Source organism: Pezoporus flaviventris, unplaced genomic scaffold, assembly GCF_033815535.1.
Source record: "Pezoporus flaviventris isolate CSIRO_AGI_PZ_B2104156 unplaced genomic scaffold, CSIRO_AGI_Pfla_v1 ptg000036l, whole genome shotgun sequence".
NCBI classification, from domain to species: Eukaryota; Metazoa; Chordata; class Aves; order Psittaciformes; family Psittacidae; genus Pezoporus; species Pezoporus flaviventris.
In genome coordinates, this window is record NW_026892584.1 from 26559288 (window position 1) to 26577268 (window position 17981).

The 17981-nt window shown below is 41.5% G+C and overlaps 1 protein-coding gene across 1 annotated transcript in view; it reads left to right on the forward strand.

Moving 5' to 3' along the window:
* TTLL5 (tubulin tyrosine ligase like 5) overlaps positions 1-17981 on the forward strand; it is a 132544-nt gene that overhangs the window by 71378 nt on the left and 43185 nt on the right. Inside the window, 1 exon segment of the mRNA XM_061463629.1 lies at positions 8612-8766. Within this exon segment, the coding sequence (XP_061319613.1) occupies positions 8612-8766 (155 nt within the window).

The window sequence follows — 17981 nt, forward strand, 5'->3', positions numbered from 1 at the left end:
AAGAATAATCACTTGACTTCTGAAACTTCATGCAGTAAGATAGCATTAAGACAGAAAACAGGACATAGTTGAACAATGAGCATTTTGCAAATGATAGACCCTTAGCTTTTAATATATAGAAATATCAAATTAATTTTTCTTATCAATAAGATGTTTCAGTTAGATGCATGGAAACCAAGATTCCTTTCATTTTCTGAACTATGTCAGGCAGGATAGCAAGTTTGCTGACCTATTGCTCTGAGCTGATGTGTTGTCTTTAATACTGAGAAATGTGTGCCATGCTGCTTCTTCCATACTTATGACCTTTTCTCTGCTACATTACATTACTGTAGTCAAGCTAAATATTTCCTTTATGATAAGAGATTTACTGAGACACTTGTGGGGAAGTTGATATCTGAAAATAGTGATTTTCCTAGTTACAGCATGCAAATGACTGCTAATTATTTTTAGAGGGATGTCTTTCTTGATATTTGTGGTGCTTCAGCTGCAGTGTTGTCAATGTGTTAATGATACTCAGTTTTTCAGTTGTCGTGAAATTTTCTTGTTCAGTTAGCCCATTGCCTGGCATGAGTATAAGATAGTAATGGTACTATTGAAGAATCATGGTATATACATTGGTGGTGTGTTGGGGAATAAAGCCTGAAAATACAGATTGGTAAACCCCTTTCATTGTATAGGGACATGCTTGCCTTTCTTGCCTTGATTTATCATATAGGGACCTTACTGGCTACAGCATTATTTCTGGACAGCTAAATGAAGAGATATTTATGTCTGTACCTACTGTTAGTCACTGGTCTTTCCTGATGGATAGATACATGAAGGCGGTGAACAAAATAATCCAGATTTATTCTCCCTCTGTATTGTTTACCCGGCATTAATCCTTAAGTCTTACTTAACATGGGCTTAGCTTAAAATATTTCTTTGTGCTTGTATTGCAGGACTTGCCATCGGGAGGATATAAAAATGCACAGCATGTGTGTAGATCCAGAGCCAGGGGGCTGGATCCTGGATATGTATTTTTTCTTTGTGGGTAGCATGCTACTTATTTTTGAAATATGCTCTAAGGTAAAAAGAAGGTTTTCTTCTGCAATGGATCTGTGTGAGGTCCCTATCACTGACTGGCATGGGGGGCTGCAGCTGATACCTACCAGGCTCTAGTACTTTGTAGTTATTACTGCTAGTGAACTGAAGAATGTGTTGAATTGGCCAGCTTCACCAGGAGGAGGAGGAAGAGAAGGAGGAGGGGAAGCCTGGTGGGAGCTCTGACCCTCTCTGTGAGGGAGAGTGTGAGATTTCAGGACTTGGTTATCATTAGGAATAGCTCCAGTTCTTCTAGCCAGCCAGTTTAATCACAGGGATAACATCAGACCACCCAGACAAAGGCTATACCGAGCTGCCTCTGTCTCTGCTGTGTAGGCCATCAGTGCCCAAGATCCAGCAGCCAGGGTTCCTGCAAACATGCTGATAGATCTGTGGGAGGGCGGGGTACTTTTCTTACTCTGCATTTTTCATTTGGACAGAAGGTACAAATTAAAAAGAAGCAGATTGGTTTACTAAACCTTAGGACAGGGGAGAAGGAGTGAGGAGCAATTGGAATGGGCCAGAATGACCTTGTGGGAATAATTTGCCACAGCAATCCCAAAATAGCAAGTTTCAACTTAATATCAGTTACAACAATATTTGAACCCACACTAATCCTCAGTTACCTGTCTCAATTATGCAGTGTGGTACCCTGGCTTCTTTTGTCCTCAGCAGAGGAAAAGTGCCACAAAGCAAATGGCCAACATGCCAAAATGTACTCTACTGGTCCCAGTGAGTATCAGCTCTTTTAGTTCTAGAGCTGAGCAGTGCAACATGGTGACTGCAAAAAGACCATGAAACTTAGGGTGCAGCATTTGCAGAAATTTGGTGAGGATGTTTTCCCTAACAAAGGTTTTTTTTTCAGTTAGTCCCTTGCTTTGACTCAAACAACTTTATCTGAATCTTAATCAGATTTATTTTCCTTATTTAAGCATTTGGTTGGCTTTTACCTTTTTACTGATGGAGAGGAAAGGAAGTGTAAAGGGAAGAGGGCATCTCACTGTGACTAGGAAGAGGAGCAAGAAGATGGGAGATGAAGTCTAAGGGATAGTTTTCTTTCCTCTCACACAGCTCTGCATTGCTGCAGGGTCCCATCTCCTCAGCTCCAAGCTGTTCACACAGAAGCTGGAATTACTTTTAATACTACTGATTTGTAGCATCAGCAGTAATGTCTCAGAAGAAGCTGTAGGAAGTGAAAATGTCAATGCAGTTTTGACAGTGCTCAAACGGAACCCCTTCTGCTCTGAGGCTCCAAAGGGAATAGGAGCAGAAGTTTTTCTTAGGATGCAGTAACATCTGTAGATGTGGGCCACGCTGAGCAGATAGAATGCATGTTATAGGAAAGATTACACCCTGATCATCAAATGTTTGGCATGACTGTGCCTTATCAAAATCACTCCCACTAGGAACTTTTGAATCAGAGAGCATCTAAATGAAAGCTTGACTTTTTCAGGAGAAGGAAGAAGGGAGTACAGCCATCCACAGCAGCAGCACTAACTTTGGTTTTGTTATTTTTCTCCTTTTTTTCATTGTTAAATGGACGCATACACTGGAGACACTACAAAGGAATTTTTAAGTTTGTCAGGTTTCCCAGGAATGTCTCTGGCAGGTCTTTGTCTGGAACATTTTCTGGAGACGGGAACATTTGTGCTCTGTATGCATATGTATATCCTGTAAGCTGGATATACATGAGCAGAGGAGGAATGTCAGAGGCCTTTGGCCAGATCAGCCTTGGTACACACACAGATTTCACACTTCCCAGCCTGTTAGCCCCAGTTCTTCCCTTCTGGCTGGTTGCTCCTGAAAATTCAAATCTGTACATAAAATGAAGGTGGTTTAGTATGGGGTGTGGTCAGGAAGCTGGCCTGGGTAACAAAAAGGTGGTCCTAGGAAAATCTGCTTGTATTACGTGGTTTCTTCAAGGAATTTGTAGTAGGTGTATTTTGTGCTGCTATTCAGGCAGTGAAAGTGTTTGTGTGTGTGTGTGTATGTGTGTTAGAGATTTATGGTTTGGGTTTTCCTTTGCTTTTTAAGGAAAGAGGCAGGTTAAGATCCTGTGATGTTTCCCATACGGATATGGCCTGTTGGATTCCAGTATCTCGATGAATTAAGTAAGGCAAGGCAGGTGGACTGTCTCCAGTAGAACTGGAAGACCTGGGAGCTCTGTTTTGTTAGACCAAGTCATGTTAGCTTTCACTAGATCTCAGATGTACATGGCAGCTCTGCAGTGAAGTCAAAAACATGCAGCCCACAGACTGGGGAGACGACAAGTTAACACTGAATATTTTTATTGGTCTAGCACCTAGTCACAGTCATCTCTGAAAGCTGAAAGAAGAAAAATATAACTGAAATAATCTGCAATTTTTTAGTTATTTATAGATTTTTATTTATTTTTTTTTATGACAAGTTGTTAGCTCTTCCCCTGTGTTCCTGGGAATATAAATATCTTACTGATGTCAAAAGCCGCAGGGGTATGTGTGTCTGAGGAAGGCTTGGCAGGTGAAAATACAGCAACTATGAAAGCAAGGTAATGGAAGAAAAGAAACATTTCTTTTATGGCTGTTGGATAAAGATGACATTGCTGGATGAACAGTATTACAATGGAAAATTAGGGATTGACGGAAGGGTCTTGAAGGACTCAAACGGAGCACACAGGGAAAAACAGATGAAAAGGTAAAGGAGAATATATTGCAAATGATGGACATTTTGTATGCTCTCAGTTTTCTAGTGGAATGCTTTGTTCCTTTGAGCTTATGATACAGTGTCATTTTGTCCTATCTGAAGTATCAAAACCTAAAGATTCTGGTCTGGTCAAAGGTAGAGGAGGAGTGATCTTACCAGTAAAATGATCTTGCATCCTTAAAATGATCCATGTCCAATCTTTCTTTAAAGACAAAAGTTTCTCAGTGAGCTGTTGGTGTTCATATATACCTTTGAAACTTCTTGAGAGGGTACATTTGTGGCATTAAGTCTCCTCCTGTTTCAGACTGTGAACTTTTTATCATATTGAAGTTTTTTTTGGGGAGAGACAATGAAGTAGGCCTATGATCGCCGTGTTCCTTTGGCATGTCTTGATCTTCAAAATACGGCTTGGATTCCTTCTCCTCCTCACCAGTCAAATCCAAATGGAAATGAGATGTGTGAACTGGAAAGGATTCAAGTGTGGCTCCAAGTAAGAGAAGTGGTCATCTTTAGACTGTGTAGTTCTCCAGTCCCCAGCACTTTACAGGCAAGAGGATATGACTGGCCTCTGGCAGAAAAATACTGCCAACTGGGGAGTTTTAGGGGTTTTGTATTGCATTGCTTGCTCAGAGTTGTAACACACTGACCAGTGAAATTCGGGATCTGCTGTTCAAGGTATTGGTAATGAAAATTTGGGTCACTGTTCCACTCTGTGCCAAGAGGGCAACTTCAAGAGATGATGTGTCCTTGTTCACCCTGGTTGACTCCTGCAAGCCAGCAAGAGAAACACTTAGGCTTTTAGGAGCCTTTTTTAGAGGCTTTTACTGAATTTGTTGAGGCTGATCTACAGCACATATAAATATATATATGTATATATATAATTTTTAATTTTTGGCCATTGTTGACATTTTCTGCTTTAGCTTATTTGAAATATTAGACAAGTTCAAAATGAAAATATTATAGAAAAAAAGATTCTTGGATGTGATAATGAGAAACATTGAAAGAATATTATAATGTAGATCAGAAATGTGAAAGAGATTAAGCTCCTCTTCTGACTCTTACTTGTGATTTCTTAAAGGTACTTATGCAATGGGTCTTGGTCTGTAGAATGCTATTCATTATAAACAAATTCAAAATTCTATCCTGGAGTTTTCTTTCTTCCTATTTGTGTTTGGAGATTTCATTTTTCCTATTTTAATTATAAATCTGATTAACAAAACCAAAAATCTCAACTCTTATATCTGGCACTTTCCAGTACTATTCTGCGTTGTGGCCTTGCTTTCAATCTTAAATTTATTGAGAAATAGATTTTTCTGAATAAAGCAAAAACATAGAGACAAATTCTCTTAAGCTTATGTGGGCCTGCTCTCAGGAAGGCAAGTGTATTGTCATAAACTTACCTTGTAATGCTTAAAAATAATTAAAAAAACCCTAGTAAAAGTAATTTGGCATTATGCAATAATTTGCTTTTTGGCTTATTAGTATTAAACTAATTGTAACAGTATATATATATGCCGTTAGGCTTTCTGACAATAGGCTCTGTTTATCAGTATGGCTGTGACAACCCACGTGTTCTTTCCTCCCCTATTTCTTGATGTTAGATAACAACTAGAATTACATAAAGTGGGCTCTCCTCTTTCCATGAGAGCTCTTTGGGATTTACTGTCCCATTGTGTTGTTCACTCAGCATGTTCCTTTCAGCTGTCCCAACAGTTTAAAACTTGTAGTAAAACCTTATGAATCATTCTGTTATGGGGAGTATTAGCTGTGTATTATCTTGCCTTTTACAGACTCCACAGAAAATGTTTTAATGTGAGCAGAGATGTTTGAATATAGGGATGCTGAAGAGCGCAGTGCAGCACACACAGGTCTCCTGTCATAGTGTCAGAAAAAATATTATGAAGTCCCTTACTTCTAGTGAAAAACAGGAATCTTACCAAGCAGGAGAGTCTGAAATCATCTTGATACAACTCATCGTGAAAACTAACTTTGTTCTTGTAGTTGCATACCAATAATCACTTTCCTTGTTGAGCCCCACTAACCTGCCTTTCTTGGTTTTGGGGGAATGGTGAGGTGGTTTGTTTTGTTTTGATTCCCAATACCACATTTTATTTATGGAGATTTTGATATGTCCTTTGGTCCAAGTGCTATCCATTATCTTAAGCCAAAGTAACAACTGATTTGCTGCCAAGTATTTGCCTGCATAAAGGGAAGAATATGGTTTCATCAAATGTGCAGGAAGACTAGTGACTAGAAAATGAAGCTACTCTGTGCAGCACAAATATGTTGGGGGTGTCCCAGCAATCCACCAAGGCAACATCCTGGCAAGCTAATTATAGCAGCTGAAATGTCTCAGCGCACGGCACAGTAACAAGCAGTAACACCCATCTGGGTGGGCTGGCTGCAGCTAAACTTTACGCTCTTACTGGTGTTCTCTCCCTCATTCTGAATCCCTTGTCTGTATTTAATCCTGCTGTAGTTTAAACACCTGTCTATGTGGAATGTGTGAAATGTCCCTACTACCATACTAAGCTATTTGCTCACGTGCTTTGCTTAGAAAGACAGTTTTCAAATAAACAATGATACAGTATTAGAGAGGAAAGCAGATTGCATTAGTAGAGCAGGGGTGAGGTGGTAATTCATCAGGCTAAATGGTTCTTAGTATCAAGATGATGGAAAAAATGGATAAAGTCATCTTCATTTCACATATTGAATGTGTTAGCAAAGTTGTGATCACTGTTGCTGACAAGCTAAGAATTGTATATATCCTATTTCCTTTGTGTTTGTCTCATTTGCCATTCTTGCTTCTTTTCAGACAATAAACTCTTTGTGGCCAGAAACTGTCATTGTTTAGGTATTTGTATAGTGCCTGGCACAACTGGAACTAAACCTAATTTGAAGCTTTCTGTTCTTGCAATGAAATGCTTTAAATTTTAATTAAATTCTGCAGAAGACAACAGCATTTAAGGGTGAGGTAGAGGCACCAAAATGACACCTTTAGTAATTTTCCATGTAAGATGGGTAGCACTGCCTGTGGCTAAGCTTGCTTTTAGGGCATAAGAGCAGCTGGAAGAGTAACAAAGAACAAACGTGTGGGAAGACAGATCAACTAACTACTCCCATGGAGAGTTCCAGGCTTGAAACTGTGTGGCTCAGGGGCCAGAAGTAGTGGAGAAGCCAGTGCTGGAAGTCTGTAGGAATGAAACTGAGCAGAATATGGAGAATGACACCTGAAACATGGAAGCTGTGACTGACTAAGTGAGAATAACAAGACACAGACAAGGAGTAAGAACAGGAAAGGATAAGGCTCAGAAGGGATGAGGCAAAAAAGGTTGCTTTTGGAGCAGTGAGCAGAAGCCCACTGCGTAACTGCTATAATTTAATCCTGTCCATAACTTGAAGTGGGAGTCAAGATTTCTGAATTTACAATATGCTTAGGTGCCTCATAGTACTAAACCACAGGAGAATTGGGAATCTACTGTGCTGCCAGTTGCAATAGTAGTTCATGCCAGAGTTCAGTCAGAGGATATGAAATCTGCAGTCCTGCACAAGTCTATTGTAGGTATGAGTGCAGTGTATTGCAATGAAGCTGGTATGTGCTTGAGTATTGCACACAAATTCTGGTAAAAGAGCATTGTTAAGGTCTCAAAGCTGGGAATGCTTGAGCTATGCTTAAGTCATACTTAAGTGGCTTAACAAGCATCACCTTTGAGGTCTGGAGCAGATGCAGGATTAGGTGTTATACTCTTCCTTCTGTGTCCTGTGTCTCTCTGGCTATATGTCTTCCAGTTGCCACAGAAGCAAGCAGAGGCCATATAGATAAGTTTTGCTTACCATATGGCCTTAGTCTTGGTGCAGACCTAGCTCTGTTCTGTGCTCCTAAAAAGCAACATGTGATCATGTAATTAAAGGCAGTAATAAACTTAATTCTTGCAATGTCTGACTGAGAATCCCTGTTTTGCAACCTTTGTAGTGTCTTGTAAGCTTCATAATTCTTTTCCCAAATATAAACTAATACTTATCCTGCTGTAGTAGATACCACTTTGTTACATTTTTTTAGGCTCTCTTCAATAAACCAACAGATAGTGTCTGTTCGCAGAGTTTGATCTGACAAGAAGATAACCAGTGAAAAAAGAATGCTCAGTTCATACTGAGTTCATACACTTCGTATTCTTAAATCCACATGGATAATTTCTTTAGAGCTTGGTATAACAAACACACACCTAACACAATTTTAGCGTATCATTAGCCAGCATATTTACTTGTATAAACAGATTGGAAGTGGTTATGTGAGAAGTTTCTTTCATTTGTGGTAGAGTTTGGTTTTGAATTATATATACAAGGTACATATGCTGTTGGATTGTGCCTGTATGGGTGCATAGAGAGGGGTAGAGAGGACAAGTGTATATGGCTGGCTTAGTGAAACAGCTTATGTTGACTGGGCACACTGGTCTCTGCTCAGTGTAATGTGAGTTTCTAGGTTTTGATTAGTGCATGTAGAGTTAAGTTTTCACATGACAGGAATGTGATGTTGCTTTCTTACTCTGGGATTTTTGATCCATCTTTGTCTTTCCTCCTTTGTTCTTCTATGAATGGAAGGGTTGTACTTTTAATGCTGGTACTTAAATTCATCTCAAGCATGGTGGAGGTTGGTGTCATCTCTCCCACTGCTTTATGCAACTGGCACAGTCCTGCATCTGAATGTTTGCTTTCTCTAGTAGTCTTATTTCTCTTAGTACATAGTCTATCCAGTTTACTTGGTGACACCTTTTGCTCTTTTCTTGGCTTTTAATTGTTTCTGATGTTTGGTTTTTGTTTGTTTTTTTCCTCTTCCTCCCACCCCCTTTAGTTAACAAACCTGAACTTGGCAAGTGGAGCTATAAGCAAGGGGAATGCAGCCACCCCACAGAGCTACCAGTCATCACTCAACAAAAGAGGGTCATTGTTGGCTGTGCAGTCAGATGCCCATAGAGCTGACAAAAGGCCTGTCTCTTCAGCTGTCAGGTAAGTTAAAATTCCTGCTCCAGCTTTTTGAAGAAAAATGCAATGCGCTCAGGAGCTCACTTGTAGTTTGTATGTGGCTTCTTGCTCAGATGCTGGAGCATGTCCAAAGGGCAGAAATGCTGGTGAAGGGCCTGGAGCACGAGTCTGATGAGGAATGGCTGAGGGAACTGGGGTTGTTTAGTCTGGAGAAGAGAAGGCTCAGGGGGGACCTTATTGCTCTCAACAACTACCTGAAAGGACATTGTAGTGAAGGGGTGTCAGTCTCTTCTTTCCCAACTGACAAGCAATAAGACAAGAGGAGATGGTCTCAAGTTGCTCGAGGAGAGGTTTAGACTGGATATTAGAAAAACTTTCTTCACAGAAAGTGTTGTCAAGCATTGGAACAGGCTGCCCAGGGAAGTGGTTGAGTTAGCATACCTGGAGGTATTTAAAATACATTATCTTAAAGGTCTTTTCTAACCTAAATACTTCTATGATTCTGTGTAAGGGCCTATCTTCTTAGGACTATCCCAGAAACTAGGCCTATGAAAATAGAGCTACGTTCCCAGAGCTCTCAGGTTCATGGTGAAATAAGGAGATGGATGAACGTCTATAATGAAAGGGAAATGTCTGTTTGACCATTTCTCATCCCTGCATCTTTTAAGTTTAGGTTTGCTGATGTTGAGACATACATGCAGAATGCAAACTTATACCCGATACTGCGAAAAATCTCCATCAAGGCTGCATCTTTATGCTTCTTCCTTGAATGTCAAGCTTAGATTGTTCAAAGATAGAGCAGTATCTTTCAGTGTTTATGTTATAAAGTTTCTTTTTCAGATGGCTTCATTATGGTCTTTATTAATTTTGGATGTTAGAATTTATATTTATTGCCAATATCATGGGACTCAGGGCAAAGACTGTGATTCTGCATTAAAACCATTCTTGCTGGGATTGAAAGAGCGGCAAGGTTTGCCCCAGGGATTCTGGACTTTGGAAGCTACGGGCAGGGTGAGCTATGCTGAATACCGGCCCAGAACTGCTGGAGTTTTGAGTTCTTTCCTTGCCACTTCAGTAAATACTGTTATTCTTTCACCTAAGCCTTCATTTTTGTTTTTTAAATTAGAATAAGGAGACACAGCTTCTCCAGCACATGGGTTTAGGACTGGAAAGCACTGTATACATGAAAATACTGATTCTTGTCACTGCTGCTTGAATACTACCAGAAAATGGAGTGAGGTGAGAGAGTCAGACACAGTGCAGAAGGAGGCATGTGACCTGAGTGGTCATCCTTTCCCAAATGGGTCCTTCAATAGAAGGATTGGAATGAGGCCTGGCAAGCTGAAGTAAAATTATTCTTATTTCATCAGCACTGCTTTTCATCCTGCCTAAAGAAGAGGAATGTGAGAAATGAATTCCTGGCCTGTTTCTGTTCCAGTATTATGTTTGCCTCTGGGGTTTAGAGTTATTGAGAGAGGTGGTGGTGATTCTGCTCTTGGAGCTCAGCCAGGCAAGCTATGACCTAATCCAAATAAAGAACCTATCCAACAGGTGTAAACTACCTTCCCTTCCTACATAGCTTGAGAGAGCAGCAGAGTGCAGGCTGTCCTAGAGCTTCCATTCCATTCTCAGCTCTGCTCTCACCTCTGCATGGACTCACACACATAGGTGGAGAAAGATTATGCGTGCTCAAAATCTTCTGTTGCAGAACTCTGCAGGAGTCACTGTAATTACCATGTTGCCTGAAACAATTTCCTGTAGGTCTAAGAACCCATCATTTGATGCCCAGAGCTCCACTCTGAATGACTTTGAGGTCTCTGCCTCATCTAGCATTGTATGCATAGTTTAATGCCTTTAGAAATTCTCTTTTATTTTGTACAGTAATCCAAAAGTACTTCAGAATTGTCTGGTCACAACTGGTACAAGATCCCATCTTCAAACCTTTTATGAACCATTTAGTTTTTCAGTACTTCAGTTGTTCTGCTCTAATCCTCAGAACAAGAGATGGAAAGACGTCTTAAGACTTTACTGAATTACTTTATCTTTGTGGCTGAAAAGAATTCTCTCCTGGCGAGAATACCAGGAGGTAAAAGCTTTACGTAAACCTGGGAATAAAAGAAAAAAAGATTCTTTTCAGTGCTGAATTACTTGGGCTGTGAACTTTCATTTAATGGGAGAACTCCAGAAGGAATGCCAAGGTCACGATCTATGGAGATGGCTATCTTCTATTCTAAATGCCTTTTTTGCTACTTGCTCTGTCACACTGGAGCAAGCTGTTCATAGAGGGTCATCTGATGGGTGTCAGCCTGTGCGCAGTGCTGAGTGGCTGTTTGAAGAAAAAAGCTTCCTGTTTTGTTCCATTAAGGTTCTGGTCTACCAGTTGTAGAATTCAGCGAGGATGGAAATGTTTTGTAAATGGGTCTCTTATCTGGCTTGCACTCGGCTCCAGTTCAAACATCTGCCTCTGAAACACAGTCCTTACAATTTTTGTATGGCTCTGTGGTAAAACCAAGCCATTTTACTACTGTTGAGATTTCTTTGAAAATTTTGTTTTGATGCTTGCAATCTGTAGGATTCAGCATAGTCTTACTGACAAATCTTCTTCCTCTAATTCTCAGCCTCCCAGAACTGCCTTACTTAAATGCTTCTCAAAGTATCTCTGTTGAATTTTTTTTGGCTGTATGAGATGAGGTGCCAAATCAGTAGTCTGCTTGCCAAAAGGCAAAGGAGATCTCGAGTTTGCAATATAGAGATAAAGAACAGTTCTGGATACATTAAAATGTTATTTTATAAATCTGCATTGCTGTGCCTTTTGAGGTTTTTGTCGCTTTCTATAAGCATTGGTGCGCTTCCCACTCCAGTGATGGCTTAGGCTTTCACTGTGCCTCAGACACAGAAGCCTGCAGGACTACACAAGAGATGAGGTGTTCCGAGCTGTATATGGGCTTTCTTCTGACTACCATAACGTGGCTGACAATCTCTGCCGTGTTTGCTGGAGCCCTGTCTTTGTTGCCCTCTGTAGCTCTTTGAGGCTATTCTGTATCTGCTCTCTCCTACTTTAACACTAGTCCTATCTCAGTTCAATCCTATTTTCAGTTCAATCTCAACTTCTCACTCTATCCATCAGGCAGGATTGTCACCCTTTCACATTCTGCTGTATGTAAACGTGTGTGTATATATTTTTTGTAATAGAAGTATGTAAAATCCCATATATAATTTTTATCTATTTTGCTAATGTAATATAAGGCAACAAATATGGAAGTGATTCCTCATTATTCAGTGCAACTAATTTTTTGTCACTGAAGCCAAGACCTTACCAGAACTCCTCTTGGAAGAACATTCTCTTGAAAGCATTCTCAGTTGCAAAATAAAGGTAAAAAAATTGGGTGTTTGAGAATGAAGCTTGTTGATTTGGAACCTAAATTAACTTTTGAGTACCTGTTGGCAAATAGTTGCATAAACCCTAGTGATGGGGACAGAAGACATTCTTGAAAGCTTCTGGCACTGGAATCTGCAACTGCTGTGTCACTGCTTCATGCCAGTTTCATTTACTGTTAGGGGTACATGTACTGTGTGTTCTAGGTTTCAGATGTTCTGCTCTGATATTGCTAAGTATATATCCTTTGGACTTGTGAGGATATGGAAGAGTCTCTGATCTCTTTTGAGACTTTGTTCTGTGCTGGTATAAGTAACTTCTCTGTTTCCACTAAAACTGAGTTTTGCCAGAAAGACCCCAGACAAACATCACAGGGTAATTGTGATTTACTGATATAAAGGGAAGCTGAAAATGGCTTCATTCTTTGCCCAGTTTATATTTTAAATTTTGGAGGTGTGGGATGTAAAATAAGAAATTAGGCTTGGAACCTGACTAGACAGGATCTGAAGAGCTATAAGAGCCATTAGAAAAGCGATACTAGAATAGCCAAGAGATGTGCTAATATGCGAGGTGATTCTCAGAGTGATAGAAAGGTGAGCAGCTGATGGGACAGTCATTTTTTGCAAGACTCGGGAGCTAGGCGAGGATGGGCTTATTATTGCAGAAGCAGCATGGATGTTAAAGTAGGGGTCCTGGGAAAGAGCTAGCTACATACAAGCTTGCAGCTAGAATTCAGATGTTGTCCCAGGGATCTTCACAGGTAACACCAAATTTTAATAAGAATAAATCTATTTCTCTTAGTTACATATGTGTTGCCTTGTAGTTCTGCATCTTAAGGGTTGATAGTGACTTAATTCTCTTCCAAATCATTTGTTTCAAGCTCCATGCAGTCTTTTGCAAGTTAGAAGCTGCCCAACTGCTGTCCTGTGCAGCACTTGCCAAGTGGTAAGAGCCTATTTGTTTGCGCAGTATCTAGGTGCAAGCTAACTCGGTGACTGATGCTTCTGGAGGAAATTAAGGAAGAAGGCAACAGGCACTGGGGGCTGTACAATAGGCCTTCAGTTTGGTTTGAGCAAATTGCATTGACCTTAACACCTCCTTAGCTAAGCATCATGGAAGTGCCAGAGCAGCAGCAGACCAGCAGCACTGAGTCCAGCCCTGTGCCAGCATAGCCACGTGTCTGTTCCTTGCCTCTCATACTGCTGTCCTTTTCTCTTTAGCTGTTGAATTAATTTAGGCATTATGGTAAATTTCTTTGAGGTGGAGGAGCAATGGAGAGTAGGTACAGTGATTTTTCCGTGACTGATCTCCTGTCTCTATCTCCTCAGCAGCTCTGATGATTCTGCCTGTGGTCCATGAGAAGCAGCATTTCTGACAGCCCTGAATTTGGGGTTTGGTCTATTACTACCTTCTGTTCAGAGAAGTTTGATGACAGGCAAAAAACAGAAGTACTGCCTGGGCAACTGTGCATTCTTGCAACTCATCCTGTCTCTCGTTTGTGCATATTCTTCCTCTCTCAGTGCATATTTGTGCCTGTAGCAGCCTCCCCCTGCCCTTCCCTGGCAACCTTTTTTACACATCTCCCAGGGTCACTGGTGACAACTTGTTAACTCTGAGAGTGAATTTGCTGACTTAAACTTCAGAAATACATGGCTTGCCTTTGTATTTTATTTTATTTTTCTATACATATATATTTTGGTCACACTGAAGAAACTTGTGATGGCAGGTCCAATTACTCTCCATCCTGCTCGGAAATCACCCTGAGCCTCAGCACCATGTGTTGGCACAGTCCTGTAGGATCCCTGCTTCCCACAGCTAGGTCTTGGCTCTGTCTGCTTGGAGCCTCCAGGAGAGGAAAGGCGGAAAACTCGTGACTTGCCCAGACAGTCTGAGGCCTGGCCCTGCAGCCTCGGCTCCCCAGGCGCTGTTGAGTCGGTCTTGGCTGGCAGCCGCCGTGCTGTTGCTTTTCCGAGGTAATAAGTGAGATTAATTGCAGGACCCTTTCCAGAGGCGAAGGGGGTTTGGGCTGTGTGCAGGGAGACCATAGGAGCCAGTGCTGGGTCTGTTTGCTGGAGGCGAGAGCTGGGGCCTCGCAGCAGGGCAGAGTGGGTACCAGTGGACTTGTGCGAGTGTGGCCTCTCCGCTCAGCTACTTCTGGGAGACTTGGCTGGAGCTGCATCCTGGGGCCTGCCTTGGACTGGCTTTAGCTGAGCAAGGGATCGCACTGTCTGCATTACCTGTGCCTGCTGGCCTTGAGTAATTATGGCTTTTGCAAATAGCTCTCAAAATTTGAGGGGGCATTTTTCTCTTTGGCTGCATGACTTCCTTTCAGAGAAGATATGAGGATCTTTCCCATTATTCTTATCAAATAGCCCATATTGGTAGGTGGGAGGGAGTGACAGGGGTTTCATATCTTCCCCCAAGTCAATACTATGTAACGGTTTTGCGTTTTTTCATTTTAACTGCCTCCACAAACTGACCTTTCCCTAACACAAACATAGGATTTGCCATCCAGGACTGGGCTACAAATATGCCTATTTCTCCCGTCATGTGCTTCAGAGCAGCTACCACCACCATCTTCAGTGGAAGCACAGAGAGCGGAAATTCTGGTGGGCAGCAGTGAAATCCCCTGTCTGGGGTGGGGGGGAGCTTGTTTTTACTCTGCTTTTTACCCTCAACTGCTAACAGCTGGCTTGTAGTTCTCACAATAGTTTCTGTTGTACCATAGCCTAGAGTGGATGTTGTTGTGAATCATCTAGTTTTACTTTCTGGAAAAACTGTAGTCTCATTGAGCTGTAGCAGTGAGGTTCCACAGCTGGATCATATGTTATGCATAAGTTTTCTTTTTTAGCTTCTTTCTCAAATTTGCCATAAGTCTCTGCACCCTTATTACGTGAAGGCAAACAGAAATGCTTGATCTGTTTTCTGCATTCTTTACTCTCTACGTTTCTGTCATCTCCCTTCTAACTTGTCTCTCCTAAGCTAAGCAGTCCCATTCTTTTCAAGTTCTAAATGGAAATTTTTCCAGCCCTCTAATGATTGTCTGGCTGTCTTTATAGAAATGACAAGAAAGTACATCAAGTAGGAGTAAGACACTGGTTTTATGTAAGTAACACTGTAGTATCTTTATTTTCTAATTCATAACTTACATATACTAGTATCTTGCTGGCTTCTGACCTTGCTAAACACTCAGTTTTTTGTTAATATGCAGTTGTTTTTCTTTGATTATTGCAGTAAATGTAAACCTGAGCAACAGGTATAGGCAGTTCATGCTGATATATTTCTTTTTTTTAACTTCCTTCCTCCCCTTTCTTCCTGCTTTCAGCTGTCACCAGAGGATTTTGTTGGCTGTGACAGAAGTCACATGCTGGTGTCTGTTCTAATAAGTATCTCATTCAATATAGAACAAGTTGAGTTTAGTGTCTTGCGAGACTTATAACCTCCCTACACCCATCCCTGATCTTAGATCTCTTTGAAATATCCTATATAGGTTCTAGATATTTCATTAGCAAAGTGACCACCAGATCTTGCTTTTCTCTGCATTTATTTAAACCTCTCAATCTCCATTAAAATAGTTGCTTTCCAGAGTGGTTTTCAGAGGGTTAATGTGGTCCTAGATCTTACTTCAGTAACTCTCATGGGGGAAATAGACTCTGATGCTTACAGCCTTCTAGGAATGAGGGGACCCAAGTAGTCTGGAGCTTTGTGAGAGAAGCTCTGATCACAGCAGCCTTTCTCTCTAGAGGAGTTCTGAAAGGGTTACCAGGGAGCCTTGGCTGTTTCTTTGAGCTATTTGGAAAGGACGGGCCTCAGACAGCTTGGCAGGAACCTGGGGCCCTGTTTTTTCCAGCCCAGCCCTTCCTTCTGCACAGAGCTGTCAGGGAATCCCACGAATGTCTGGTTTCTCCCCTTTCCTATTTTTTTTTTTTTTTTGGCAATATTTTTATCCATCCCTGACTCTTCCCTACAGAAAGACCTCAAGTTTTGTCCATTGACTGATCTTGCAGGTAGTGAGGTAGAAATGAAAGCTGTAATACCATGCCATAGCTGTTGGAATTACAGTTGCGCAGCTGAGAGGGTATTGGGAAGTTTCCCAGAAGAGCATCCTTTCTGACATTGATCTTAGGGCAGGTCCATCTGGCCTAAGAACAGAGGGATTGAATGGGCCCATCTTTGAACTGTGCTATTCCTGTGGGTCACAGCGAGGCACTTTGAAATCTCAGAGCTGCATGTTGTATATCCTCCCTACCAGACGCACAACGGCATGCTGCTTTGTGTGAAAATGGAAATCCCCTTTGTAAGCCAGGATTATGAAGCACAGGACAGGTTAGCAACTTCTCCTTCATTTGCCTTATGCTCTCCAGTGCTGTCCTGATGTTGAACTCATATTTTGGAGATTTCCAGGTCTGTTATCTACCTTTTCACTTCAAGAAATGTATCTACAGGGTAGTGTTAGAAAGGAAGTTTGGCTACTTGTGAAAGCAAAGGTTTTAAACAGCTGTGTTGAAGACATTGGTGCTGTACAGCTGAGAAAGAGTTAAATTGGATTACTTAGTAAACCTCTCAGATGTTGGGAGCACAGTATGATCTGAGACCCATGTGGAAAGCCTTTCCAGAAGGCACCCCTCATGTGGGGTAGTCTCTGGGCAGCTCTTTGAAGTCAACAGCCAAAAGGCCTGGAGTCAAGCTCAGATGAGCTAAGGGTTTCAGTGACCAAGTACAAATGCCAGAGCAGGAGGTAGCAAAAGGGGCCAAAGGGGTTTCCTTCCTGATAGGCTTTGGTTTGGGGCTACCTTCCATTTTGTACAGTGAGCTCTCCACCACCAATGCACGTTCACGTTTTCTGCCCAGGCTGAGGTCATGCTTTAGCTTGGCTTGCTCAGGATAAGCATGCCACGCTTTGGTGTTTTATCCTGTGATATAATGGGAATTTCCTGCCAAAAGCACAAACCCCTTTTCTATCCCTGAAAGTGTTAGTCAGCTGTTCCTCTGAAGATCCTGCTTTGTCACGTAATTTTCCCCACCTTTCAGATAGGGAAGTTTTGCAGCTGACACAAGAGTTTGTGAATTGTATGCTGTTGGCTCCATGACAGCCTGTTGTTGTCCCAGGCTTCTCTGGGCTGCAGGTATCAAGCAGCAGCAGTTTGAGCCATGCAGGGCTTCAATGTTTAAGAAAAATCTCTTTAAAAAAGGGGAGAAGGGAGTGTTAAAAAAAAAAAGAAGTCAGGAAGTTTTTCAGCTTCCCTGTGCACTTCCCTGTCCCTGTGCACGTGGCGATCCTCTTCATTAGCTCATAGGTTTTTGAAGTGTATGTATATTATGTAGTGTGAAGATGGGGCAGCCACAACACAGTGGAACGCCAGTTTTTTGTTTAGGGAATTGTGTGAATTACAATAATGAGTAGCATTTGTAGTTAGCAGTACTTTCTCAGTCTTCACCTAACACTGTATACTGTCAGCCAGTTTACTAGTTTGATCAAAATGCGCTGGGTAAGAGGACGTGGTTGGTAATGAGCAAGAAAGCATTTTGGTGACCCAAGAAACATGGTTATTGGATTGTCCAGAGTCAGTGCTAATTACAAAGATTTTTAAGTGCACTGTTAAAGGTAGGCTCTGCAGTGTCACATCCTTTATCATGAGCAGTTATTTCTAGGGTTTCATTCTGTAACAATAGTTGAAAGATGGATATCCTCCTTAAATAAAAAAAAAAAGGTGGGGGGGGGAGGGGGGGGGAAGCTAGGAAGTGCTTAAAGATACTGCAGTTTCCAGACACTGTCCTGTTGCACTCACTGAACTTTTACTAAGATTTCTCATCCAATTACTGTGCACAGCAAACCAGGTGGGGAGAGGCCAAGGCAGCCTGA